The sequence below is a fragment of the Odocoileus virginianus genome, chromosome 5 (assembly GCF_023699985.2).
Source record: "Odocoileus virginianus isolate 20LAN1187 ecotype Illinois chromosome 5, Ovbor_1.2, whole genome shotgun sequence".
NCBI lineage: Eukaryota > Metazoa > Chordata > Mammalia > Artiodactyla > Cervidae > Odocoileus > Odocoileus virginianus.
In genome coordinates, this window is record NC_069678.1 from 8,712,640 (window position 1) to 8,735,479 (window position 22,840).

Genomic DNA, 22,840 nt, shown 5'->3' on the forward strand with positions numbered 1-22,840 from the left:
TGAGACCAAGGGCCTTGTCTTTCATCACCGTGTGCCTGGCGCCTCACGCAGCACCTGGCAGGCCTCAGTACACAGCTCCTCTTGGTGCTGAATGGGAAAGTGAGCATGTGGGAGGCCCTGGGAGAATTTTGAGTTTCAACTATAGGAGCGTCTTGGATTGAGAACAGGCCTGTGAGACTTTATTTATGCAAGGGAAGCACCCCCTCCCTCACTTCACCGTTTACTTCTTGCCCCCCCCCCCTGCTCTGCGGGGGGTCCCCGGTAGGGAAGGTGGTCATTGGTAGGCTCTCCTGAAGGCACTGTGTCTAGTGTTGAGATGAATCCTCTTCCAGCTGCATCTGGAGGAAAGTGCCTGCAAGAGAAGGGTGAGCCAAGTGGCAGGGGCCAGAGCATGGATGGCAGGAGCTGATGGGGTGCTCAGAGCTTTGGTACCCAGTTACTCAGTGCCTGGGTCCTGGCTTTGTGAGACATGCTGGGCCACTCATATACAGAAAAAAAAAAAAGTCCTAATTCGGTTTTTCCTCACTTTGTGTGTACAGCAGGTCCCAATCCCACTCTAAAAAGCTGGAGCCCACCTTGGGATTGGATCCTTAGCATTTCCCCTTCTGTTTGTCCCAGGCATGGCATCAGCAGGACAGGGCCAGGGGCTGGGGCTCAGGTCCTCTTTACCTGAGGCTTTAGCGTAAACTGTCTGCTGGTCTCTGCTCTGGGTGACACAGGACAGGTACACCTTCTGGTCCTCGATCTTTTCCACGCTGACATTCAGCACAGCCAGAGAGCCCAGGGGAATCAAGCTGGGAGAGGAGGTGGCATAGCCCCGCTCATGTAAGCCCTGGGCCCTGCCCCTCAACTCTCTGTCTTCCCCCATACTCCTCTTCATCTTACCTTGCCTCAAGGACTTAAGTGGCTCCCGGATCAGGGCCCATCTGCCAGCAACCGGAGTTGCATGGCAGAGGTTCTGATCTGGCCAGGGGACCAAGGGACTGTGTGGCTGGGGAAGGAGCATGACCGGTCTTCTGCACCCCAACTGCCCCCTCAATGGCCAACACCCCAAAGATCTGTACTTACTTAAAAAAAAAAAACCTGATTTCTTGTTTGTTAAATTTTTTTGCCACACCATATAGCACATGGGGTCTTAGTTCTCTGACCAGGGATTGAGCCCACACCCTCTGCATAGGAAGTGGGGTGTATTAACCACTGGACTGCCAGGGAAGTACCCCATACTTACTTTTTGAACCTGATGTTGAAATTTACTGTTAACAGCCCCTCTCCAGACAGGTAAGCAGTTTTAGAAAAGGTCTCATCTATCAAGGCTGCCAGGGACCCTCCGTGGGCAAACCTGGGGGAGAAGGCAGGGAGTAAGGCCAGGGACAGAAACCACCCCCACCACCACCACTTCCATCTTTCCCCAGGAAAGGAAAGGAAACAGATCTGGTTTCTGTCTGGTCAAACCAGTAAAAATCAGCTGGTTTTTCTTTCATGTTACTACAGCCTGTGTTAGCAACCACTGATACCATTATTGTATTTCACCAGGAAAAAAATTTTTTTCTGATAGAATGAATAGAAGAGACCTTTTTTTGGATTCATCACCTAACTGCTGGTAGCAATTACCCTAGTTTGGAAAGGTGCACTCCTTTAGGGGATGGAAAAATCCCTGAACTTTTGGGTTTTAGTCTCTAAACTGTGACCTTCGGCAGCTCTCACCTCACCAGTCACTATGGCCAGTGTTGAGCCCACATTTTCAAGATGGGTAACCATGACACTTGACCTAGGACCTATTCAGTGATGACAAGATGGACTCCAGAGCGGCGCTGCCTGCGGAAAGCTGAGAGCCAGCTTCAGTAGATGCTGCAAACACTTGCTTTATTTAAAGGGTGCAAATTCTCGTTCTAACTTGTGTAACCTGACTTTCTTCATGCCAAAGTTCCATTGCTGGTTAAGTTGGGGGAAATAGAAAGGCACAGAGTTTTAGAAAGCAGATAACTCGAAAGAGATTCCAGTTTCTGACTTTCAACAGTGTGACGCCGAATCTCCACCAACCAGGTCAGCTTCCCTGCTGGGCGATCACGGGTTACCCTGCTGCGCCTGCCACCAGCGGGCTTCCCACACACCCCTGCTTCTGCTCCCTTTGGTGGAAAGTACTGGGGGCCGTGCAACCACACCCGCCTGGTTTGACTCCTTGCTCCACCTTCACTACCTGTTTGATCTTGTGCAAGTTGCTAAACCTTTCTAAGCCTTAGTTTTCTCACTGTGAATTGTGAATACAAATAATCTGTGTCTCATAGGTCCATGAATCAAGGCAAATTGGAAGTGATCAAATAGGAGATGGCAAGAGTGAACATTGACATTCTAGGAATCAGCGAACTAAAATGGACTGGAATGGGTGACTTTAACTCAGATGACCATTACATCTACTACTGTGGGCAAGAATCCCTTAGAAGACTATGATGGAGTAGCCATCATAGTCAACAAAAGAGTCTGAAATGCAGTACTTGGATGCAATCTCAAAAATGACAGAATGATCTCTGTTCGTTTCCAAGGCAAACCATTCAATATCATGGTAATCCAAGACTATGCCCTGACCATTAAAGCTGAAGAAGCTGAAGTTGAACAGTTCTATGAAGACCTACAAGACCTTGTAGAACTAACACCCAAAAAAGATGTCTTTTTCATTATAGGGGACTGGAATGCAAAAGTAGGAAGTCAAGAAACACCTGGAGCGACAGGCAAATTTGGCCTTGGAGTACAGAATGAAGCAGGGCAAAGGCTAATAGAGTTTTGCCAAGAAAACACACTGGTCATAGCAAACACCCTCTTCCAACAACACAAGAGAGGACTCTACACATGGACATCACCAGATGGTCAACACCGAAATCAGATTGATTATATTTTTCACAGCCAAAGATGGAGAAGCTCTATACATTCAGCAAAAACATGACAGGGAGCTGACTGTGGCTCAGATCATGAACTCCTTATTGCCAAATTCAGACTTAAATTGAAGAAAGTGGGGAAAACCACTAGACCATTTAGGTATGACCTAAATCAAATCCCTTATTATTATACAGTGGAAGTGAGAAATAGATTTAAAGGACTAGATCTGATAGACAGAGTGCCTGATGAACTATGGACAGAGGTTCATGACACTGTACAGGAGACAGGGATCAAGACCATCCCCAAGAAAAAGAAATGTAAAAAAGCAAAATGGCTATCTGAAGAAGCCTTACAAATATCTGTGAAAAGAAGAGAAGCAAAAAGCAAAGGAGAAAAGGAAAGATATACCCATTTGAATGCAGAGTTCCAAAGAATAGCAAGGAGAGATGAGAAAGCGTTCTTCAGTGATCACTGTGAAGAAGTAGAGGAAAACAATAGAATGGGAAAGAGTAGAGATCTCTTCAAGAAAATTAGAGATACCAAGAGAACATTTCATACAAAGATGGGCTCAATAAAGGACAGAAATGGTATGGACCTAACAGAAGCAGAAGATTTTAAGAAGAGGTGGCAAGAATACACAGAAGAATTATATAAAAAAAGATCTTCATGACCCAGATAATCACGATGGTGTGATCACTCACTTAGAGCCAGACATCCTGGAATGTGAAGTCAAGTGGGCCTTAGAAAGCATCACTACAAACAAAGCTAGTGGAGGTGATGGAATTCCAGTTAAGCTATTACAAATCCTAAAAGATGATGCTGTAAAAGTGCTGCACTCAATATGTCAGCAAATTTGGAAAACTCAGCAGTTGCCACAGGACTGGAAGGGGTCAGTTTTCATTACAGTCCCAAAGAAAGGCAATCCCAAAGATTGCTCAAACTACCGCACAATTGCACTCATCTCACACGCTAGTATAGTAATACTTAAAATTCTCCAAGCCAGGCTTCAGCAATATGTGAACCGTGAATGTCCAGATGTTTAAGCTGGTTTTAGAAAAGGCAGAGGAACCAGAGATCAAATTGCCAACATCTGCTGGATCATCGAAAAAGCAAGAGAGCTCCAGAAAAACATCTATTTCTGCTTTATTGACTATGCCAAAGCCTTTGACTGTGTGGATCACAATAAATTGTGGAAAATTCTTCAAGAGATGGGAATACCAGACCACCTGACCTTCCTCCTGAGAAACCTGTATGCAGGTCAGGAAGCAACAGTTAGAACTGGACATGGAACAACCGACTGGTTCCAAATAGGAAAAGGAGTACGTCAAGGCTGTATATTGTCACCCTGCTTATTTAACTTATATACAGAGTACATCACGAGAAACGCTGGGCTGGAAGAAGCACAAGCTGGAATCAAGATTGCTGGGAGAAATATCAATAACCTCAGATATGCAGATGACACTACCCTTATGGCAGAAAGTGAAGAGGAACTAAAGAGCCTCTTGATGAAAGTGAAAGAGGAGAGTGAAAAAGTTGGCTTAAAGCTCAGCGTTCAGAAAACTAAGATCATGGCATCTGGTCCCATCACTTCATAGTAAATAGATGGGGAAACAGCGGCTGACTTTATTTTTTGGGCTCCAAAATCACTGCAGATGGTGATTGCAGCCATGAAATTCAAAGACACTTACTCCTTGGAAGGAAAGTTATGACTAACCTAGACCGCAAATTAAAAAGCAGAGACATTACCTTGTCAACAAAGGTCCATCTAGTCAAGGCTATGGTTTTTCCAGTAGTCATGTATGGATGGTCCTCCATCCATGGGATTTTCCAGGCAAGAGTACTGGAGTGGGTTGCCATTTCCTTCTCCAGAGGATCTTCCCGACCCAGGGACCGAACCCAGGTCTCCCACACTGTAGGCAGACACTTTACTGTCTGAGCCACCAGGGAAGTCGTATGGATGTGAGAGCTGATTTATAAAGAAAGCTGACCTTCAAAGAACTGATGCTTTTGAACTGTGGTGTTGGAGAAGACTCTTGAGAGTCCCTTGGACTGCAAGGAGATCCAACCAGCCCATCCTAAAGGAGATCAGACCTGAGTGTTCATTGGAAGGACTGATGTTGAAGCTGAAACTCCAATACTTTGCCCACCTGATGCAAAGAGCTGACTCATTTGAAAAGACCCTGATGCTGGGAAGGATTGAGGACAGGAGGAGAAGGGGATGACAGAGAATGAGATGGTTGAATGGCATCACTGACTCAATGGACATGAGTTTGGGGAAACTCCGGGAGTTCATCATGGACAAGGAGTTCTGGCGTGCTGTGGATTATGGGTTTACAAAGAGTCGGACATGACTGAGCAACTGAACTGAACTGAACTGGAACACAAGTAAGTGTTTCTTTGAGTTCTGTGACTGGTTCTAGTAAATTCATCCAACCAGAGGAAAGGGTACTGGGAACCACCAGTTACTGCCAGATCAGAAATTGTGGGTAACCTGTGCACCTACACTTGCAGTTGGCATCTGAAGAAGGGTGGAAGCAGTCTTGTGGGATTGAGTCTTTAACCTGTGGGGTCTGACACTATCTCCAGGTAGACAGTGTTCTATTGCGGGACCCCCCATTGGTGTCACAGAGAATTGCTTGGTGTTGGGGGAGCTTCCAGCCATTTGGTGACCTAAGTGTCAGAAGGGAAGTGTTTTGTGTGAGAGTGAAGGAAGCTCACGGGAAAGAAAGACAGCAGGAAGTACAAGATTTTTCCTCACACAGGAGGTCGACTGACCTGGGTTTTTCTAATTCAGTGCTGATCCCTTCTTGGATCCCCTCGATCTTCTAGCCTCAGTGTTGAGTGGTTCTCTTCTGCCTTTCCAGCCCCACTTCCATGAGCCCCCAAATCAAAGGCCACATTCCACCCTATCCTTGCCTCTTTGGGGGGTTTTCCTCTTCATAAGGGAGGGGACCCGTGCCTGGGTAGAGCTCTGACTAGTCCCCCAGTGTCTGCATGCACTCATGTGGAAGTCCCCATGGAAGATACCTTCAGGATGGCCAAGGGGATGAAAGGGATGCAGTCGGAATCTGTGGCCTGCAGAGGTGCTGACATCTAATAATCTCTTTGAATTCTGTTTAACTGCAACTGTCTCTCTAAGGTCTTGGGACCCTTAAGTTTCTCCTTTCCTCCCCTCTTTCCTCTCCCTTGCAAGAATTCTGACCCCACAGTTAGCCTTCAGTGACTGTCTAAAGCAGGAACAGGGATCAAGAAGGCAGACAAACACGGACCTGGTGACGTGGACCCAGTGTTCTTAAGCAAGAGGCTCAGGGCCTGTCTGAGTGTGTATTTATGTCCAGCGTGAATGTATTTACATCCAGTGTGAGCTCTTTCCTGGGTCCCTTCCCAGTTTGGAGGCAGTGGAGTACAGAAGAAGCAACGGACTTGGAGTCCCGCCTCCTGGGTTAGAGTCGTGGATCTGACCTTAACTGCCTGTGCTACCTTGGGCAAGATCACTTACCTCTGTGCGCCTCAGTTTGCCCACTGGGCAAAGGTGAAGTTTGGAGAGATAGCCTGATAGCTGTATTGTGCTTTATGGTTTATGAGTATATACACACAGGCCCTTCATATCATATCTGTCAGCTATTCTGGGAGGTAGATATTACTGCCCCAAGATTTAGGTAAGGAGACTGAAGTGCATGCATGCTAAGTCATTTCAGTCATGTCCAACTCTTTGTGACCCCATGGACTGTAGCCCACCAGGCTCCTCTGTCCATGGGATTTTCCATGCAAGCATACTGGAGTGGGTTGCCATTTCCTTTTCCAGGAGACTGAAGGCCAGGAGACAGAGGTTAACTTGCTTGCTTGGGGTCTTCATACAAGCAGTGGCAGAGGAGGACTGGAAGTCTGGCCCTTAACTCCAGATCTTGTCATCTTCTGAGTCCACTACACCCTTCTCAGAGTGGCTTCTAAGGCCCCTTTTTACTGAAAAATTCCCAGGCCTGGAATAAGGAGACTGTCTCTTATCTGCCCAGTGGGGACTGAACCAGATGACAGAATATCCTTCCACATCTGACACCATGAGACTGAAGCCCAGTGCCTCCCACTCTCCACCAAACTCCATAGAGAGAGGTACAGAGCCCAGAGGCTGGCCGAGCCCAATCCACCCCCTTGGCCAAGCCCAGGAAGCAGCCAAAGATGTCCCCCGCTGGGGTTAGCCCGTTATCTTACCCTGGAACCCCCTCCAGGTAGGGTCCTGGTTGGAAAAGACAGATGGACTTCTTCTCAGATGGTTGGAAAAAGATGACATACTCGTAGCCTTGTCCTTCCCTTTCAATACACCTGGTGAAGAGGCGCCAGTCACTTTTGTCTGGGGAGAGATGGGCGGTGACACAGCTGAAGGAGGGAGTGTGTGAGGCCGGGGGACCAGTCAGGAGGCAGGGTCAGAGATGGAGCTGGCCTCCGGCACACTGTTGAGGAGAGAACCAGGGGACACGCGGGCTCTGCTCTTGGGGAGTCTTCAGCTGGAGAGTGAGGCACTGACCCGTCCTCAAGGTCTTCGGTCTGAGGGGACAACAGCCCTGTCCTCTGGAGCCCTGGGTCTGAGCGGAACACAGCCCTGTCCTCCGGGAGCCCTGAATCTTGAGGAAGAAACATTCGTGAAGTTCCCTGGCTGAGAGTAGTTGTAGGGTCATAGACAAGTCAGACTTTAAGAGACCTTAAACATTGAAAATTAAAATGTAAGGCATTTAATACACATACTGTTCAAAATAACAATATGGAACAGAAAAATAAGTGCAAAGGAATCCCACAAAGTTCTGATTTTTTTTTTTCCTCAAGGTGACTAGAAGAACCATATCTCTCTCGGATGAAAACCAAAATCTTCAAAAATTTTCGATGCAACTTTGTTTTTTCCATAAACTGAATGGACCATCTAGTCGGCACTTGGCTGGAAGAACACGTATGTGAGTGAGAGAGACAGGTTAACCTGTCCATGTCCATGCACATGCAGAGAGTGGAAAGCTCTATTGCTCTGACCTGTGGGTGTTTCAGGAGTCTGTGGGCCTAGCAGAACAGGGATGGTGTGGAAGGTCTCCAGTGGGCAAGGGGGAATCCTCAGACCTTTGTGGGGTGGGGAGGGGGACTTGGGATAAGGCTTGACAGTAAGGCAAGCATCCCTGGTGAGGAGGCAGATGGGTGGAGGGCTGAGTCAGCAGTTCTCTGGAGGGTGTACTCTGGGCTGGGAGCAGAGGCGGTTGCTTGGGCATGCTCTCATCCCCAGGAGGAGGGGAGTAGGGGGCGGGGGCTGAGAGGCCGCTTTCCTCATCCATGTGCCTGGGGCTGCAGCATGAGGGGTTGACTTGCCAGAAAGAACTTCTGGCTGAGAACTGGCAGAGAGCTTGTGAGTTTCCTCCCGATAAGTCCCTGGCTGCCAGAAAAGGGGCTGGCTGAACAGATTCCAGTGGGCTGGTGCATGTGCATGCCAAGGGCCGCTCTCAGGCCAGGCCTTACCTGAGTTAGCTGATGACTCTAGTGGGAGCTTGAACCCCTGGATGTGGTCTCTGTTGGACCCGAAGGAAGGCAATCTGACCCAGCCTTCGGTCTTGGTCTTCTCCAGAAATTCATGATACAGGCTCAGCATGTCTGGACCCCAGCTGGCATTGGGGAGGGCGTAATTCTTACTCTCCGTCATCTCCCGACAGAATCTTGAGACCTGGGCAGGAAAGATTGGGGAGACTAGATGGCTTTCTGGAAGGTGGCCCGTGGTTTGGGCTGCGGGATCTGTACATAATGTAACCCAGCTCCTGGGTTCTTGGGCTCCTTGATCCCTTCTGTCAGTGTTGAGGAAAATGGCCCTTGGGGACTCCTGAGAGTGACCAGGCAAGGGGAAAAGTGAAAGTCACTCAGTCGTGTCCGACTCTTTGCGACCCCATTGACTATACGGTCCATGGAATTCTCCAGGCCAGAATACTGGAGTGGGTAACCTTTCCCTTCTCCAGGGGATCTTCACAATCCAGGGATTGAACCCAGGTCTCCCACATTGCAGGTGGATTCTTTACCAACTGAGCTATCAGGCTAGGGGACACTAATGTGCAAAGGAAGGGAAGGAAAGGCGTTGGGGCTGACAATTAGAGGCAGCATCTCTGTGATGGTGCAGTATAATTGCCCTGCTTTAAAACCTGAGAAGGAACTTCCTTGCTGGTCCAGTGATTAAGAATCTGCCTTGCAATGGAGGGGTTGAAGGTTCAATCCCTGGTCAGGGAACTAAAATCCCACATGCTGAGGAGCAACTAAGCCTATGTGCCACAGTACTGAGCCTGTGTGCCACAGTACTGAGCCTGTGCCACAACTAGAGAATCGGAGTGCTGGAATGAAAGATCCTGCATGTCACAAAGAAGATCCCATGTGCTGCAACTAAGACCCAACGCAGCCAAACAAGAACAAAAATGAAAACCACCTGGAGCTGTTCTTTGAGGCTGAAAATGGCTAGTATTAGCCCCACTGTACAGATGGGAAAACTGAGGAAATATGGCTAAGGTTGCCAAACTTATGAGCATATGAGCTGATGGTTGGACTAGAGCTCTTTTTGTGTGTGCTAAGTTGCTTCAGTTGGTTCCGACTCTTTGTGGCACCATGGACCATAGCCTGCCAGGCTCCTCTGTCCATGGGATTCTCCAGGCAAGAATACTGGGGTGGGTTGCTGTGCCCTCCTCCAGAGGACCTTCCTAACCCAGGGATCGAATCTGCGTCTTTTTTGTCTCCTGCATAGCGGGTGGGTTCTTTACCACCTGGGAAGCTAATGCCACCTGGGAAGCTCAGAGCTCATTCTGAGCAACTGTCTAACTCGGGGTGGGGGGGGATGGGGGTGGGGACGGGAGTAGGACCACAGGTGAGGACCATTGTTACTGACCTCAGGGGCTACTTCGGCTCTGTCCATAGCTGTCCTCACCCTGAAGTGAGTAACAATGGGGAAGTGGGGAGTGGGGGCTCTTTTGAAACATGTTTTGGGCACCCGCAGTGGTGCAGTACCTTCTATGGGATGAAGAGGAGTCCTCTGTGGCACCAGATGCTCATGCACCAACTGCAACCATGGGCAACAGGCCAGTTGTTTGCTAAGGCCGCACACAGCATCCTTCGCCTGGGGATGTCCCGACAGTCTGAGCCCCGTAGGAGGAAAGTGATTGGTGGCCACACAAGATTCAGATCAGGAGGAAAGTAACCTGGTGGTCTTAGTTTGGGATCTGGGCTACTTGGTTTCCTTTGCCAAATCAAATAGCTCCCAATAAGCGGCTCACCTACCCTGGCCATGATCTAGGAAGAGGAGATTTGTGTTGGTCCCTATGGTGGCTCAGATGGTAAAGAGTCCACCTGCAATGAAGAAGACTTGGGTTCGATCCTTGGGTCAGGAAGATCCTTGGAGAAGGAAATGGCAGCTCACTTACCTGAAGAATTCCATAGACAGAGGAGCCAGGCGGGCTACAGTCCATGGGGTTGCAAAGAATCTCAACTTAGCAACAGAACAACAACAACAACTATATCCTTGGGCTCCAGAAGGCTGTGCATTTGGTTGAACTGAGAACTCACTCACCAGGGTCTCCGTGGAGGATCCGAAGGCTGAGGCAGGGTTGAATCTGGGCAGGAGGTGGGTGAGACCAGGAAGAGCTCCATGGTGACCAAGTATCACTGCCACCTGGAAGCCTGTCCGTAGCATGACTGAGTGCTGAGCTGCAGGGCTGTAGCAGCAAGGCCAGTGAGGGATTTCCAGCTGCTTCTTGGTGCTGTCAGCGCAGCTGCCTCTCAGACAAGCCTCTCTCCTCTCTGCCTCAGGCTTTTATTAGCAAGCTGCCACCACAGATGACTAGGCAAGGCTGGGCTGGTTTGATGCAACACCCACAGATGCTTGGGGCTTCTAGCTGGTGCAGAGCCCCATCCAGCCCTTGGGGAGAGGCAGGTGCTGCTTGGGCATGAATGTGGAGCAGGGCTGGCCTCAGTTCAGAAATATTTGTTAAAGGAGAAAAAGAAGACTTAATGAAATAGGATAGTGTATATGAAACTTCAGAGAATTGCCCTGGAACTTTTCTGGGAAGAACCCAACAATACTCCTGGAAAGGAAAGGGAGGTAGCTGATTCTTGCCTGGAGGTTGCTGATGGAGAATCTGTGTATGTTGGTGGAGTTTTGGCAGGAGACAGTGCTGGGAGTGAGATGGGGAGCAGTGCAGCAGAGGTTTTGTCAATGACAAGTCTAGGGAAGAGCCAGCTTTGAGTGGGGGAGCAGGGAAGAGGTGCTCAGTCTGCAAGGGTGTGAAATCTTTTTGGTGGTGGTATTTCTTCTACTGAATTAAAACGGCCAATTTCCAGCTACAAGTCCCAGATTTTAATTCACCAGAATAAACATGGAAATTTAAAGATTTTATCCCACCTTCTGTAGTTAGCTGCCTTAGAAGACTAGAATATAAGTATTTTCCTCATCTCTTGTCAAGGTTTGAATGAAACTTCTTCAGGGACTGGGGGAACTCAGTTTTTTTTATTGATTCAGTCTCTGGGTTTAACCATAAATATTTGAACTAGTTGCCAACATTTAAAAACAAGGAGTTTCATAGACAGCAGAAGGCCACAGACCTCCAGATAACTGGAAAGATCTGGCAACAGGACATCTTCATCCCTGTGTAGCCACAGGCTGGAGTGGATGCCCTGTGCCCTCTGGCTTGCCCCAGGCCTCCGCGATCCTGAACATTCCTTCATTCCGTCTGCCAGCCTCTATGTTCAGTTCAGTCACTCAGTCGTGTCCGACTCTTTGAGACCCCCATGGACTGCAGCATGCCAGGCTTCCCTGTCCATCACCAATTCCCAGAGCTTACTCAAACCGATGTTCATCGAGTCGAGGATTCCGTCCAACCATTTTATCCTCTGTCGTCCCTTTCTCCTGCCTTCAATCTTTCCCAGCATCTGGGTCTTTTTATGAGTTAGTTCTTTGCATCAGGTGGTCAAAATACTGGCTTTTCAGCTTCAACATCAGTCCTTCCAATGAATATTCAGGTTGATTTCCTTCAGGATTGACTGGTTTGATCTCCCTGCAGTCCAAGGTACTCTCAAGAGTCTTCTCCAAAACCACAGTTCAAAAGCATCAATTCTTCAGGGCTCAGCTTTCTTTATAGTCCAACTCTCATGACTACTAGAAAAATGACCAACCTAGACGGTATATTGAAAAGTAGAAACACTACTTTGCCAACAAAGGTCTGTCAAAGCTGCCAGCCTCTATGTGCATTACTTGATTTGGAAGATGAGACTTGAGGAGGAGACAGGAGAGAAAAGAGGAATCTTAGAAAGGGTAGGTGGGGGACTTCCCTGGTGTCCCATGGCTAGGACTCTGTGCTTCCAATGCAGGGGGACTGGGTTCAATCCCTGGTCAGGGAACTAGATCCCACATGCTGCAACTAAGACCTGGAGGAACCAAATAAATAGTTTTAAAAAAAACATAGACAGACTGAAGAGGAGGCAGAGGAAAAGGGAGCAGGGAAGAGAAGGATTCATGGGGTGCCAGTGTTGGAGGCTGGGAGCTGATCCCAGGAAGGTTGCCCTGGGAGAAGAAGGCAGGGGCTGTCATCCCAAGAAGAATCAGTAGCTGAATCTGGGAAAGGAAATCCTTGTTTCATTGCTTTAGGTTCACTGTCTGGTTCCTGACACAGAGCTCCTAAATCCCTTGAAATTTCCTGGGCGATAGGAGCATCTTTTGTTTTATTTATTTATTTATTTTTTACCTTTGGGTCATATTTATTTAAGGGTTAAGAACACAGACTCAGAAAGCCACACATAACCTTGGGAAATGATCAATGTGCCAGAGAATGCTGATTGCTTACCTCTCCAATCCCTTTTCCCTTTCTGCTTTTCTGTCAACATCCTGGTTTTATTTTGGATAATCATGGGCCCAATGGAAAGGTTTCTTTTCCTTGCCTCCATTGTAGCTAGGTATAGACAATGATGTGCAAATAGGCATCTTTTGTTTTAATGAAATGACTCTGAGTGGGCTCCAGAGAGCCTTAGGATGGGGGCTGTTTACTGGAAAGACCAAGCCTTGGTTAGAAGCTTGGAATTTTCAGTCTCACCTCCCATCTTTCAGGAAGAGGAAGAGGTTGGAGGCTAGTTAATGATTCATCATCCTTACATGATGATAGTGAAAGTTGCTCAGTCACGTCTGACTCTTTGTGGCCCCATTGACTATACAGCCCATGGAATTCTCCAGGCCAGAATACTGGAGTGGGTAGCTGTTCCCTTCTCCACGGGATCTTCCCAACCCAGTGATAGAACCCAGGTCTCCTGCATTGCAGGTGGATTCTTTACCAGTTGAGAGGCCTCCATAAAAACCCCAGAAGTGTAGGGTTTGGAGAGCTTCCAGGTTGGCACACTCCAACTCCTATGCTCAGTTCAGTTCAGTTGTTCAGCCGTGTCCAACTCTTTGCAGGATCCTTCCAAGTCTTGCTCTACGTATCTCTTCATCTGACTGTTCATCTATGTCTTTCACAATACCCTTTAATAAATCATAAGCCAATGTATGTAAAACTGTTTCTGAATTTGGTGAACTGTTCTAGCCACTGATCAAATCTAAGGAGAGGAGCAGTCATGGGAAGATCTGATTTGTAGCCAAGTCAGACAGAAGTTATGAGTAACGTGGTGACTGCCATTTGAGGTGGGGCACAGTCTTGTGGGACTGTGGGGTGTGTGCTAGCTTTAACTTTGGTTAGTGTCAGAATGGAATTATGGAGCATCCATCTGGTATCATAGAGAACTGCTTGGTGAGGAGGAAAACCCCACACACAAGACATTAGAGTGTGTGTGTGAGAGGAAGGGGAGTGTGTGTGTGTGTGTGTGTGTGTGTGAGAGAGAGAGAGAGAGAGAGAGAGAGAGAGCAAGGGGAAAACACAGGAAATTTTCCCTATAAGCACCCTCCTGCTTTAGTTGTTTTGCAGGTTTTGATTAAATTAACTTTCAAAACGTGACATCCCTATGATTATATAAATTTTGTTCTCAGCCTTGCCATATGCTATAGTTACACTTTCCTTCTTGTATAACTTTTATTTTTTGTGAATTGATCATTTCCAAGGTTCAACTAGCCAACATGGTCCAGGGGAATACAGGGAAATTGAAGGACAGTGGTTGAGATGCTTACCTTCACTTCCCAGCTGAGAGGGAGGAGAGAGAAAATTTAAAAAAAAAATGAAGATCTGGCAATGGCTGTGATATTTAAGAGAAGATATAATGAGGTCAAGGGTATGACAGATGGAGCATAACTAGAAAGGTATCTGAGGAGAATATCTATGGTGATGGCAAAATTGTACATAAGGTGTTGAATTCTGACAGCTCGTATAGGATAGAGGATGTTGTTGTCCAAGGCCATCTAGGAAGATAAAAATTAAGATTGTGGAGAAAGCACTCTTTTCCTCCCTTTGAACTCTTTTACCTCTATTTCATACATCTTGTGGATTCTTTCTGCGACACAAAGCACTTCCTACACTTGGGCTGGGAATTCAGCTATCCAGCGAGGTGGAAAGCTGCTTGGCTAGTGCCTTGAATGTGGGGTCTGGCCACAGCCCTTCTCCTTCTCTGAGAACTCAGCTCAGAGAGAACAAAGAACACTCAGCACAGAGAAAAAGCTTTTCTCCAGACCTGGATTCTCAGGATAAGCAATTAGAAAACAGAGGGAAGTCAGTGAAGGTTCAGCATAATTCAAAACTCCTGTCAGATTCTTATTTAGTTTGCTGTCTGCTTCCTGCATTTCCTGTTTGGGATCTTGTAGGGGAGTGTTGAATTTGGAGGTTTTTCTGGCTGAGATGTGACATGTTCCCAGAAGCATAGAGGAGGCCTGACCTGGCAGGGTGTGCACAGAAGAACCAGCTGTGGTGTGCTAGAAAGTGGTAAGGGATTAACACCTCTTAGCAGGGAGGAGAGGGGCTTGCTGGGTAGCTCAGCTGGTAAAGAATCTGCCTGCAATACAGGAGACCGCGGCATGATCCCTGGGTTTCGAAGTTCCTCTGGAGAAGGGAAAGGCTCCCCACTCCAGTATTCTTGGGCTTCCCTAGTGGCTCACTGGTAAAGAATCTGCCTGCAGTGCGGGAGACCTGGGCTCGATCCCTGGGTTGTGAAGATCCCCTGGAGAAGGGAATGGCTACCCACTCCAGTATTCTTGCCTGGAGAATCCCATGGACAGAGGAGCCTAGCAGGCTATAGTCAATGGGGTTACAAAGAGTCGGACATGACTGAGTGATTAAGAACAGCATAGCAGGGAGGAGAACTCTTATTAGCATTTGCTAGCTTCTGTTGTATAAATGAAACTGGCAAATACTACCAATTAGAGTTCCCCTGCCATTTGGAAAACTCAGCAGTGGCCATAGGCCTGGAAAAGATCAGTTTTCATTCCAATCCCAAAGAAAGGCAATGCCAAAGAATGTTCAAACTACCACACAATTGCATTCATCTCACAATATCAATAACCTCAGATATGCAGATGACACCACCCTTATGGAAGTAAGCAAAGAGGAACTGAAGAGCCTCTTGATGAAAGTGAAAGAGGAGAGTGAAAAAGTTGGCTTAAAACTTAGCATTCAAAAAACAAAGATCGTGGCATCTGGTCCCATCACTTCATGGAAAATAGATGGGGAAACAATGGAAACAGTGACAGACTTTATTTTCTTGGGCTCCAAAATCACTGCAGATGGTGATTGCAGCCATGAAATTAAGAGACGCTTACTCCTTGGAAGGAAAGTTATGACCAACCTAGCTAGCATATTAAAAAGCAGAGACATTACTTTGCCAACAAAGGTCTGTCTATTCAAGGCTATGGTTTTTCCAGTAATCATCTATGGATGTGAGAGTTGAACCATAAAGAAAGCTGAGGGCCAAGGAATTGATGCTTTTGAACTGTGGTGTTGGAGAAGACTCTTGAGAGTCCCTTGGACTGCAAGGAGATCCAACCAGTCCATCCTAAAGGAAATCAGTCCTGAATATTCATTGGAAGGACTGATGCTGAAGCTGAAGCTCCAATACTTTGGCCACCTGATGTGAAGAGCTGACTCACTGGAAAAGACCCTGATGCTGGGAAAGATTGAAGGTGGGAGGAGAGGGGGACAACAGAGGATGAGATGGTTGGATGGCATCGCTGACTCAATGGACATGAATTTGAGCAGGCTTTGGGAGTTGGTGATGAACAGGGAAGCCTGGTGTGCTGCAGTCCATGGGGTCTCAAAGAGTCAGACATGACTGAGTGACTGAACTGAACTCCCTGCTAGGGGGCTTCCCTTGGTGGCTCAGATGGTAAAGAATCTGTCTGCAATGCAGGAGACCCAGGTTCAATCCCTGGGTTGGAAAGATCCCCTGGAGAAGGGCATGGCTACCTACTCCAATATTCTTCCCTGGAGAATTCCATGGACAGAGGAGCCTGGTGGGCTACACTGGAGTGCTACATGGGGTTGCTAAGAGTCAGACATGACTGAGCAACTAACACTTTCACACACTCCCTGCTAGGAGGTGTTAATCCCTTACCACTGACAGGCACACCACAGTTGGTTCTCCTGTGCACCCCATGTCAGGTCAGGCCCAGGCTATGCTTCTGGGGATATGTCATGTGTAAGAAATATTCCTATGGTGGCTGATCTCAAGCTACCAATATGAGGCCACTGACCCTGACTATGAAGTTGGGAAAAGGTGTGTTCAATCGGTTCTCCGAAGCTGGCAAGCACTGGCTCCAGCTCACCACTGAACCAGAAATTTCTTTGGCTTGGGGTGAAGCAACACAGGTAACCAAGTCTGAGGTAGGTTGATCAGATCTTTTCTTGGCCCTGGGTCCTCCCAAATGTAAACCTGCAACCACTTGCCTCTTTTCCAGTTCCCTTCCCTCAAAAGACCAAGAAGCAACAGTACTTCGTTTCCCCAGCCTGCTCTCCTTCCATGCTGCCTGGCAAGCAAGTTCATAGGACATGTTTTTTTATTTGTTTGTTTGTTAAAGATTTCTGTGTTGTTTCAAGATATTTAAGAGGAAAATCATAACATTTCTAGAAATCTTACAAAGTCTTCCTCATCTTGAGGGGCACTGGAAGCCTTCTCAGATCATTCAGGACCGGCTGTGGACCTCTCCTGAGAGCCAGCCCTGCTGGCTGGCTCCCTGCCAGAATGGGGATTCCCAGCACTTCAGAAGGGTTCTGTCTGAGATAACCCCCTGTTGGCCTTTCTAGATGAGGAAAGAACTTGCCTAATAGCCTTTCTAGATGCCATTTCTATTTCGTCCACTGTGAACTCAAATCCCTCCTGAAGACTTGGCCCTGTCGGCTCACACAGGGCACCTCCTGGAGGGCTGCACATCTCCCTGTCAGTTCATCGTTAATCTCCAGACTCCTTCCCAGACTGGCCCTGCCCTCAGAGATGTTGGTTTCTTGATCTTCTCATGAGTTAAGCATCAGGGGCAGGCTGGGCAGGAACCATTGTGCACAGCAAAAAGTGATGGGCAAACTCAAGGGACCCTCGAGGGGGCTGCCCTGGCCATGTTCCATTTGAGAGTTGCATAACAGAACCCAGGCCCAGTTGCCAGCTTTTCACATTTTCCCAAAAGCCAGCAAAAAGCCAGACCTTTAAAGTAGTTTTTAGAAAATTAATTTATTTTTGGCTGCCCTGGGTCTTCGTTGCTTTGCTCAGGCTTTCTCTAGCTGTGGCCCGTGGGGGCTACTCTTCATTGTGGTGCACAGATTTCTCATTGCGGTGGCTCCTCTTGTTGCAGAGCACGGGTTCAGATGTTGCAGCACACGGGTTCAGTAGTTCTGGCACAGTCTCAGCTGTGTGGCTCTCGGGCTCTAGAACGTGGGCTCTGTAGTTGCGGCACATGGGCTTAGTTGCTCTGTAGCATGAGGAATCTTCCCAGACCAGGGATCGAACCCATATCCCCTGCATTGGCAGGCGAATTCTTGCCCACTGTGCCACCAGGGAATTCTGCAAATCCAGACTTTTATTATAGTAAACCTTAGAATGTTGCAACTAAAGTATAAACATTTTTCAGGAGCCACTGTGACAATCTATAGGGGTGGGATGGGGTGGTAGGTGGAGGGGAGGTTCAAGACGGAGGGACATATGTACACCTATGGCTGATTCATATTGATGTATGGCAGAAACCAACACAATATCGTAAAGCAATTATCCTTCAATTAAAAATAAATAAATCTTAAAAAAATTTGCATGAGCCAAACTTGACATCCCTGATTGGATCTTGGCCTGCAGGCTGCTGATCATGCCATCTGATTCTAAGCTCATTCCTGAGCCTTTCTTACTTCGCTCTTCCAGAAGTTTCTTGTTTGTCTGCTCCAGCTTTCTTCTCTCTGAGTATTCCTAGATCAGCCATCTTTTCCTGGCTTCCTCTCCGAGGGACCTTCCTGAGATTCATTTTATACTCTGGGTGCCCACGGTGGGCCCTTAGGAAAGGAAAATAACTGTCACACGTTGAAACTGATGAGTCAGTTGGCTCTACGCTGCTTCAGGATTTTGCTTTATCCAGTTTCTAAGGTTCTTGGTTTTTGCTCTGGGTGGAAAGTGTTACAGGTAAGGTCAGCTTCAGACTGGCTGAGACAGGAGAAAGGCTTGTTTTTCCCAAGCCTGGGGCCCTGAGTGGAGGTAAAAGCAGTGGTTGCTAAGTCCTCTGTCCATTGGGAACTGGAGTGGTGGGCTGGTGGGATGTCCACCTGGTAGAAGAATAACACAGGTAAGGCAGGGCTGTGGCAGGGGACCCGGTGTCCAGGTGAGCTGATCGGCAGGCCCTGGCTGCAAGTGCTGCTGCCTGGTGTGGTGCCTGGGCTGAAGGAGGCGGTCCTGGAAGAGTATAGGGTCAGGGAACTAGGACAGTGGAGGGGAACCTAAGCTCCTCCCAGAAATGTGAGCGCTCCCCCTTGCTGCTCAGCTGGGTCTGTGAAACGCAAAGAGGCAAAGAGAGGCAGGACCGCTAAGCTCAGAAAGTGACAAATCCTTGTGTGTGCACAAGGTGTGTGTGTGCACGCGTGTGTTCATGCTTAGGGTGGGCTCAGAGGCTTGGCCAGGCTAGCACCTGGAATCCCCTCTTTCCCAAACCCAGACAGTTTCTTGAGAGGTGGTTCTTTCAAAACCAATGGACAGTCACATCTGCTTTCCCAGCTTTGTGCACAAAGTAAGGTCATATTCCTTTTAAAATGACCCGGCAATCCCACTCCTGGGCATACACACTGAGAAAACCAGATCTGAAAGAGACACGTGCACCCCAATATTCATCGCAGCACTGTTTATAATAGCCAGGACATGGAAGCAACATATATGCCCATCAACAGACGAATGGATAAGGAAGCTGTGGTACATATACACCATGGAATATTACTCAGCCATTAAAAAGAACTCGTTTGAATCAGTTCTAATGACATGGATGAAACTGGAGCCCATTACACAGAATGAAGTAAGCCAGAAAGATAAAGACCAACACAGTATACTAACACATATATATGGAATTTAGAAAGATGGTAACGATAACCCTATATGCAAAACAGAAAAAGAGACACAGATGTACAGAACAGACTTTTGGACTCTGTGGGAGAAGGCAAGGGTGGGATGTTCTGAGAGAATAGCATTGAAACACGTGTACTATCAAGGGTGAAACAGATCACCAGCCCAGGTTGGATGCATGAGACAAGTACTCAGGGCTGGTGCACTGGGAAGACCCAGAGGGATGGGATGGGGAGGGAGGTGGGAGGGGGGATTGGGATGGGGAACACATGTAAATCCATGGCTGATTCATGCCAATGTGTGGAAAAACCCACTACAATATTGTAAAGGTATTGGCCTCCAACTAATAAAAATAAATGGAAAAAAAAAAAGTACGTTAAATGTCTGACACCCATTCCTAGGATACTTGAGCACTTTCTCCCCTGAAAACTCTGAAGCAGGGTTTCACTAACTGTTGAACGGGCTCAGGGGCCAAGTTCACGGGCCCTGAGAGTATAGGTGATGTGGCTTCACCGGCAGCTGCTGGGTGCCCAGGACCCCTGTCCTCCGGGCCATGGGCACACTTAGGTTGGGGTGTGTCCACACGGAATCATCAGACAGTTATGGGATCACGTCCTCTGGCCCTGGTGGGTACCGCTCCAGCTGCTCAGCCGTGGAAGGGTGAGGGTGCCCATGAGGGCAAGTCCTTTTCAATCCCCGGGAGGAGCACGGACAGGCCTTGGGGGCAGGGGGTGCCTTGGCTCCTGAGTAGCTCTCAGAGGAGGTTTCGAACACTGCCTCTCACAGGGAAGCCTCTGCCAAGACTCTCCCACCTCCGCCCCCAACCTTGGTGCTTCCCAAACAAGGAGGCCTCACATTTGCTGGGCAGTTTCCCCTGCCACCCACTATCCCATATCCACCCTCTCCACCACAGCCACCTTCTCCACCTCCCCTCTTCCTAATTAGTCCTCAGACCTAGTTGGCAGGGCTTCTGAATTCTTCATCTTCTTTGTCTGAATTCTTCCCTCTTTTCTAGGAGTTCTCTGCCAGAATGGTTAGCATCTAAAAAAAAAAACCACAACAAACTGGTTCTTCCTTTCCTCGTGGCTGATCTAGTTCTATCTTCATACTTCTGGGGGCTGAGGGGAAACACTGGCATCCCATTCTTTGAGTGCTGTAAAAAGATTAAGTTTCATATTAAACTGGCCTGACCATGGATTCCATCTTTGAAGTCAGGTGGTCCAAGCAGTTCTGCCCTAGGTTCTGCCCTATGAAGATGGAGAAAGCGTCCATTGGGAGGTCCCTTCCTTCCTGCTGCCGTAGTTCCTGGCCCTTCCTTGGGAGCTTGAGATGTGGCCTCCTCTCTTGTCCGCAGCGGTACCTGCTGGGTACATCCACATGCCGGGCAGTGGACACCGGCATGACCACTGTGCCTGGTGGCCCCGTTAGCAAAGAACAGTGTTGTAACAGTTTTGGTGTAGAGTTCCGCGGTGAGGAGAAAGACTTGCACCCTTCACAGCGCCCTCCGCTAGGCCAGGTTGGCCTGGCTCCTAGACACCATGAATCCCTGTGCCTCACTCCCCACCCCATCTCTGGGAACTACAGTACCAGAGTTACCTGGCTCTTTAGTGCCTGCTGGGACATGCGAACACATACACACAGAGGCATGTGCATACACTCAAACACACTAGGCATGCCCTCCCATTCACATGCACACTCACACTCATACATGCGTGCACACTCATAAACATGTCTATACAATGTTCACACAGGTGATTGAGGCTGGTCAAGTGCCTGCCCCAGTGCCAGAGGTGTGATTGGTCCCCTCCCCTGTGGAATCACATGTAATCCAGAAGGGATGTCTGCCAAGTCAGCAGAGTTCCTTCACCAGAAGACAAGGGAGGGAGGGACGATGGGCAGACAAAAAACAACTGACATCTGTGGCTGTATCTTAACAATAGTCCAGAAGCCTGAATCCCAATCTAGACCTGGCACTTTGAGGAGACTTGTAGCCACTTGTTTAGTTTCATCCAAGTAGGTTTTAACCTTTGATGTGGTATTAACACATAAACCAAAGCAGCTGTCACTGTTAATAATTTTAGTCTTTCTCTGGGTATGAGAAGATGCAAGAATTTGGGCTCATAAAAATCCTTACCTAAAAATATCTAACTATCTGAAGGCTTGTTCTGTCAGTTTTTTTCAGAGTACAGAGTGTCTCATTCCTGATCTCTACTCTGAACTCCTTTCAGGGGATGTTGAAGGTTAGCAGCTGCAGCCATACCTGATTTAATCTTTGCAGAAGCAGATGGCAAGTGTTAGTTTTCAATCAGCAGGGTTCTGTCATGGCCATAAATTTGACCATGGTTTGGGTGATGCATTTTATGTTCATTTTGTCCCATGGTGCTAGGAATGTTCATTCCCAGGTCTGATGAAGATTTTGCCAAGGGGCCACTCGATATGCTATTATTGGACTAGGACTTGTTAGCAGTACCCAGAAATCTCTGGACCACCTGTCTTGCCAGTCTCTTAAGGTCCAGGAAAATATGCCCTCTTGTTGCTTCTTCCTATATCTATAGTTATACTATTACAATCATTGATTTTGTATGGGACTATAGACTATCATTTTATTAGAGCCTCAGTCACATATTTGGTAATGTAAGAAACAATAATTTTGTAAAACAGGCAAAAACAAAGGAAACAGTATAGCTAACACTATTAGTAAGGTCATAACATAAGTATGACTTTAAGATCTTTCATTAGGTGAAGCATAGTATATCCCCAGTTTGTCTGGCTTAGTCTGTTTCATACTAGTCCTTATCTTTAAGGGAAATTGTATACACTGGCATTGTTCACAAGGCATTTATGCCAATTTTCTAATGTTACTAGATTAGTTATCCTTGGTATAGTTTTGAATGTTCCTTTAAATTTAAATGATCATACTCCAGTGTTAATCTCCTGGTTGTAGATCATGGAGTATCTGATCTTACCCCAAAAGTGAGACTTTAGAAACAAACTTAGAATGTTCCTTTAACAATTTAATTAAATCTTGTAACAGTATAACATAATGGCAAGGAATTATTGAGAACTGAGTCTTACTAACACAGACTTTAATTAATAAAACTAGAATTTAATATTCAGTGAAACACATTTTCTTTCCTAAAATTATCCCACTTTTTTTTTTTTAACCAAACACAGCCAAGGCTAATTTGTTTTTAAAATCAGCTCAGTTCAGTTCAGTCGCTCAGTCATGTCCGACTCTTTGCACACCATGAATCTCAGCATGCCAGGCTTCCCTGTCCATCTCCTACTCCCGGAGTTTACCCAGACTCATGTCCATCGAGTTGGTTATGCCATCCAGCCATCTCATCCTCTGTCGTCCCCTTCTCCTCCTGCCCCCAATCCCTCCCAGCATCAGGGTCTTTTCCAATGAGTCAACTCTTCACATGAGGTGGCCAAAGTATTGGAGTTTCAGCTTCAGCATCAGTCCTTCAGGGCTTCTCTGGTGGCTTAGAGG

At 47.5% G+C, this 22,840-nt stretch overlaps 1 protein-coding gene and 1 long non-coding RNA gene across 3 annotated transcripts in view; one reads left to right on the forward strand and one right to left on the reverse strand.

The window, feature by feature from the left end:
- Positions 1-22,840, forward strand: part of LOC139035128 (uncharacterized) — a 238,080-nt gene that overhangs the window by 59,530 nt on the left and 155,710 nt on the right. The gene's annotated exons all lie outside the window — the stretch shown is intronic.
- Positions 153-10,655, reverse strand: THEM5 (thioesterase superfamily member 5). Of its 2 annotated transcripts, XM_070467351.1 has the most exons (6): positions 10,439-10,655; positions 8,362-8,563; positions 7,081-7,219; positions 1,229-1,339; positions 670-794; positions 153-352 (listed from the first exon to the last, which is right to left on the reverse strand). In XM_070467351.1, the coding sequence occupies exons 1-6, from the start codon at positions 10,559-10,561 to the stop codon at positions 306-308; spliced, it is 747 nt and encodes a 248-aa protein (XP_070323452.1). In that variant the 5' UTR covers positions 10,562-10,655; the 3' UTR covers positions 153-305. The 2 variants fall into 2 exon arrangements, with proteins under 2 accessions (XP_070323452.1, XP_070323453.1); XM_070467352.1 differs by lacking the exon at positions 670-794.

What these genes read in the sequence shown, in the direction of transcription:
- THEM5 (XM_070467351.1), bottom strand. Translation starts at nt 10,561, where the DNA reads ATGCTACGGACAGGCTTCCAGGTGGCAGTGATACTTGGTCACCATGGA. An exon ending in TTCAACATCAGGTTCAAAAA is followed by an intron (nt 795 to 1,228) that starts GTAAGTATGGGG and finishes CTCCTCTCCCAG; the next exon opens with CTTGATTCCCCTGGGCTCTC. An exon ending in AGTTTACGCTAAAGCCTCAG is followed by an intron (nt 353 to 669) that starts GTAAAGAGGACC and finishes CTTCTCTTGCAG; the next exon opens with GCACTTTCCTCCAGATGCAG.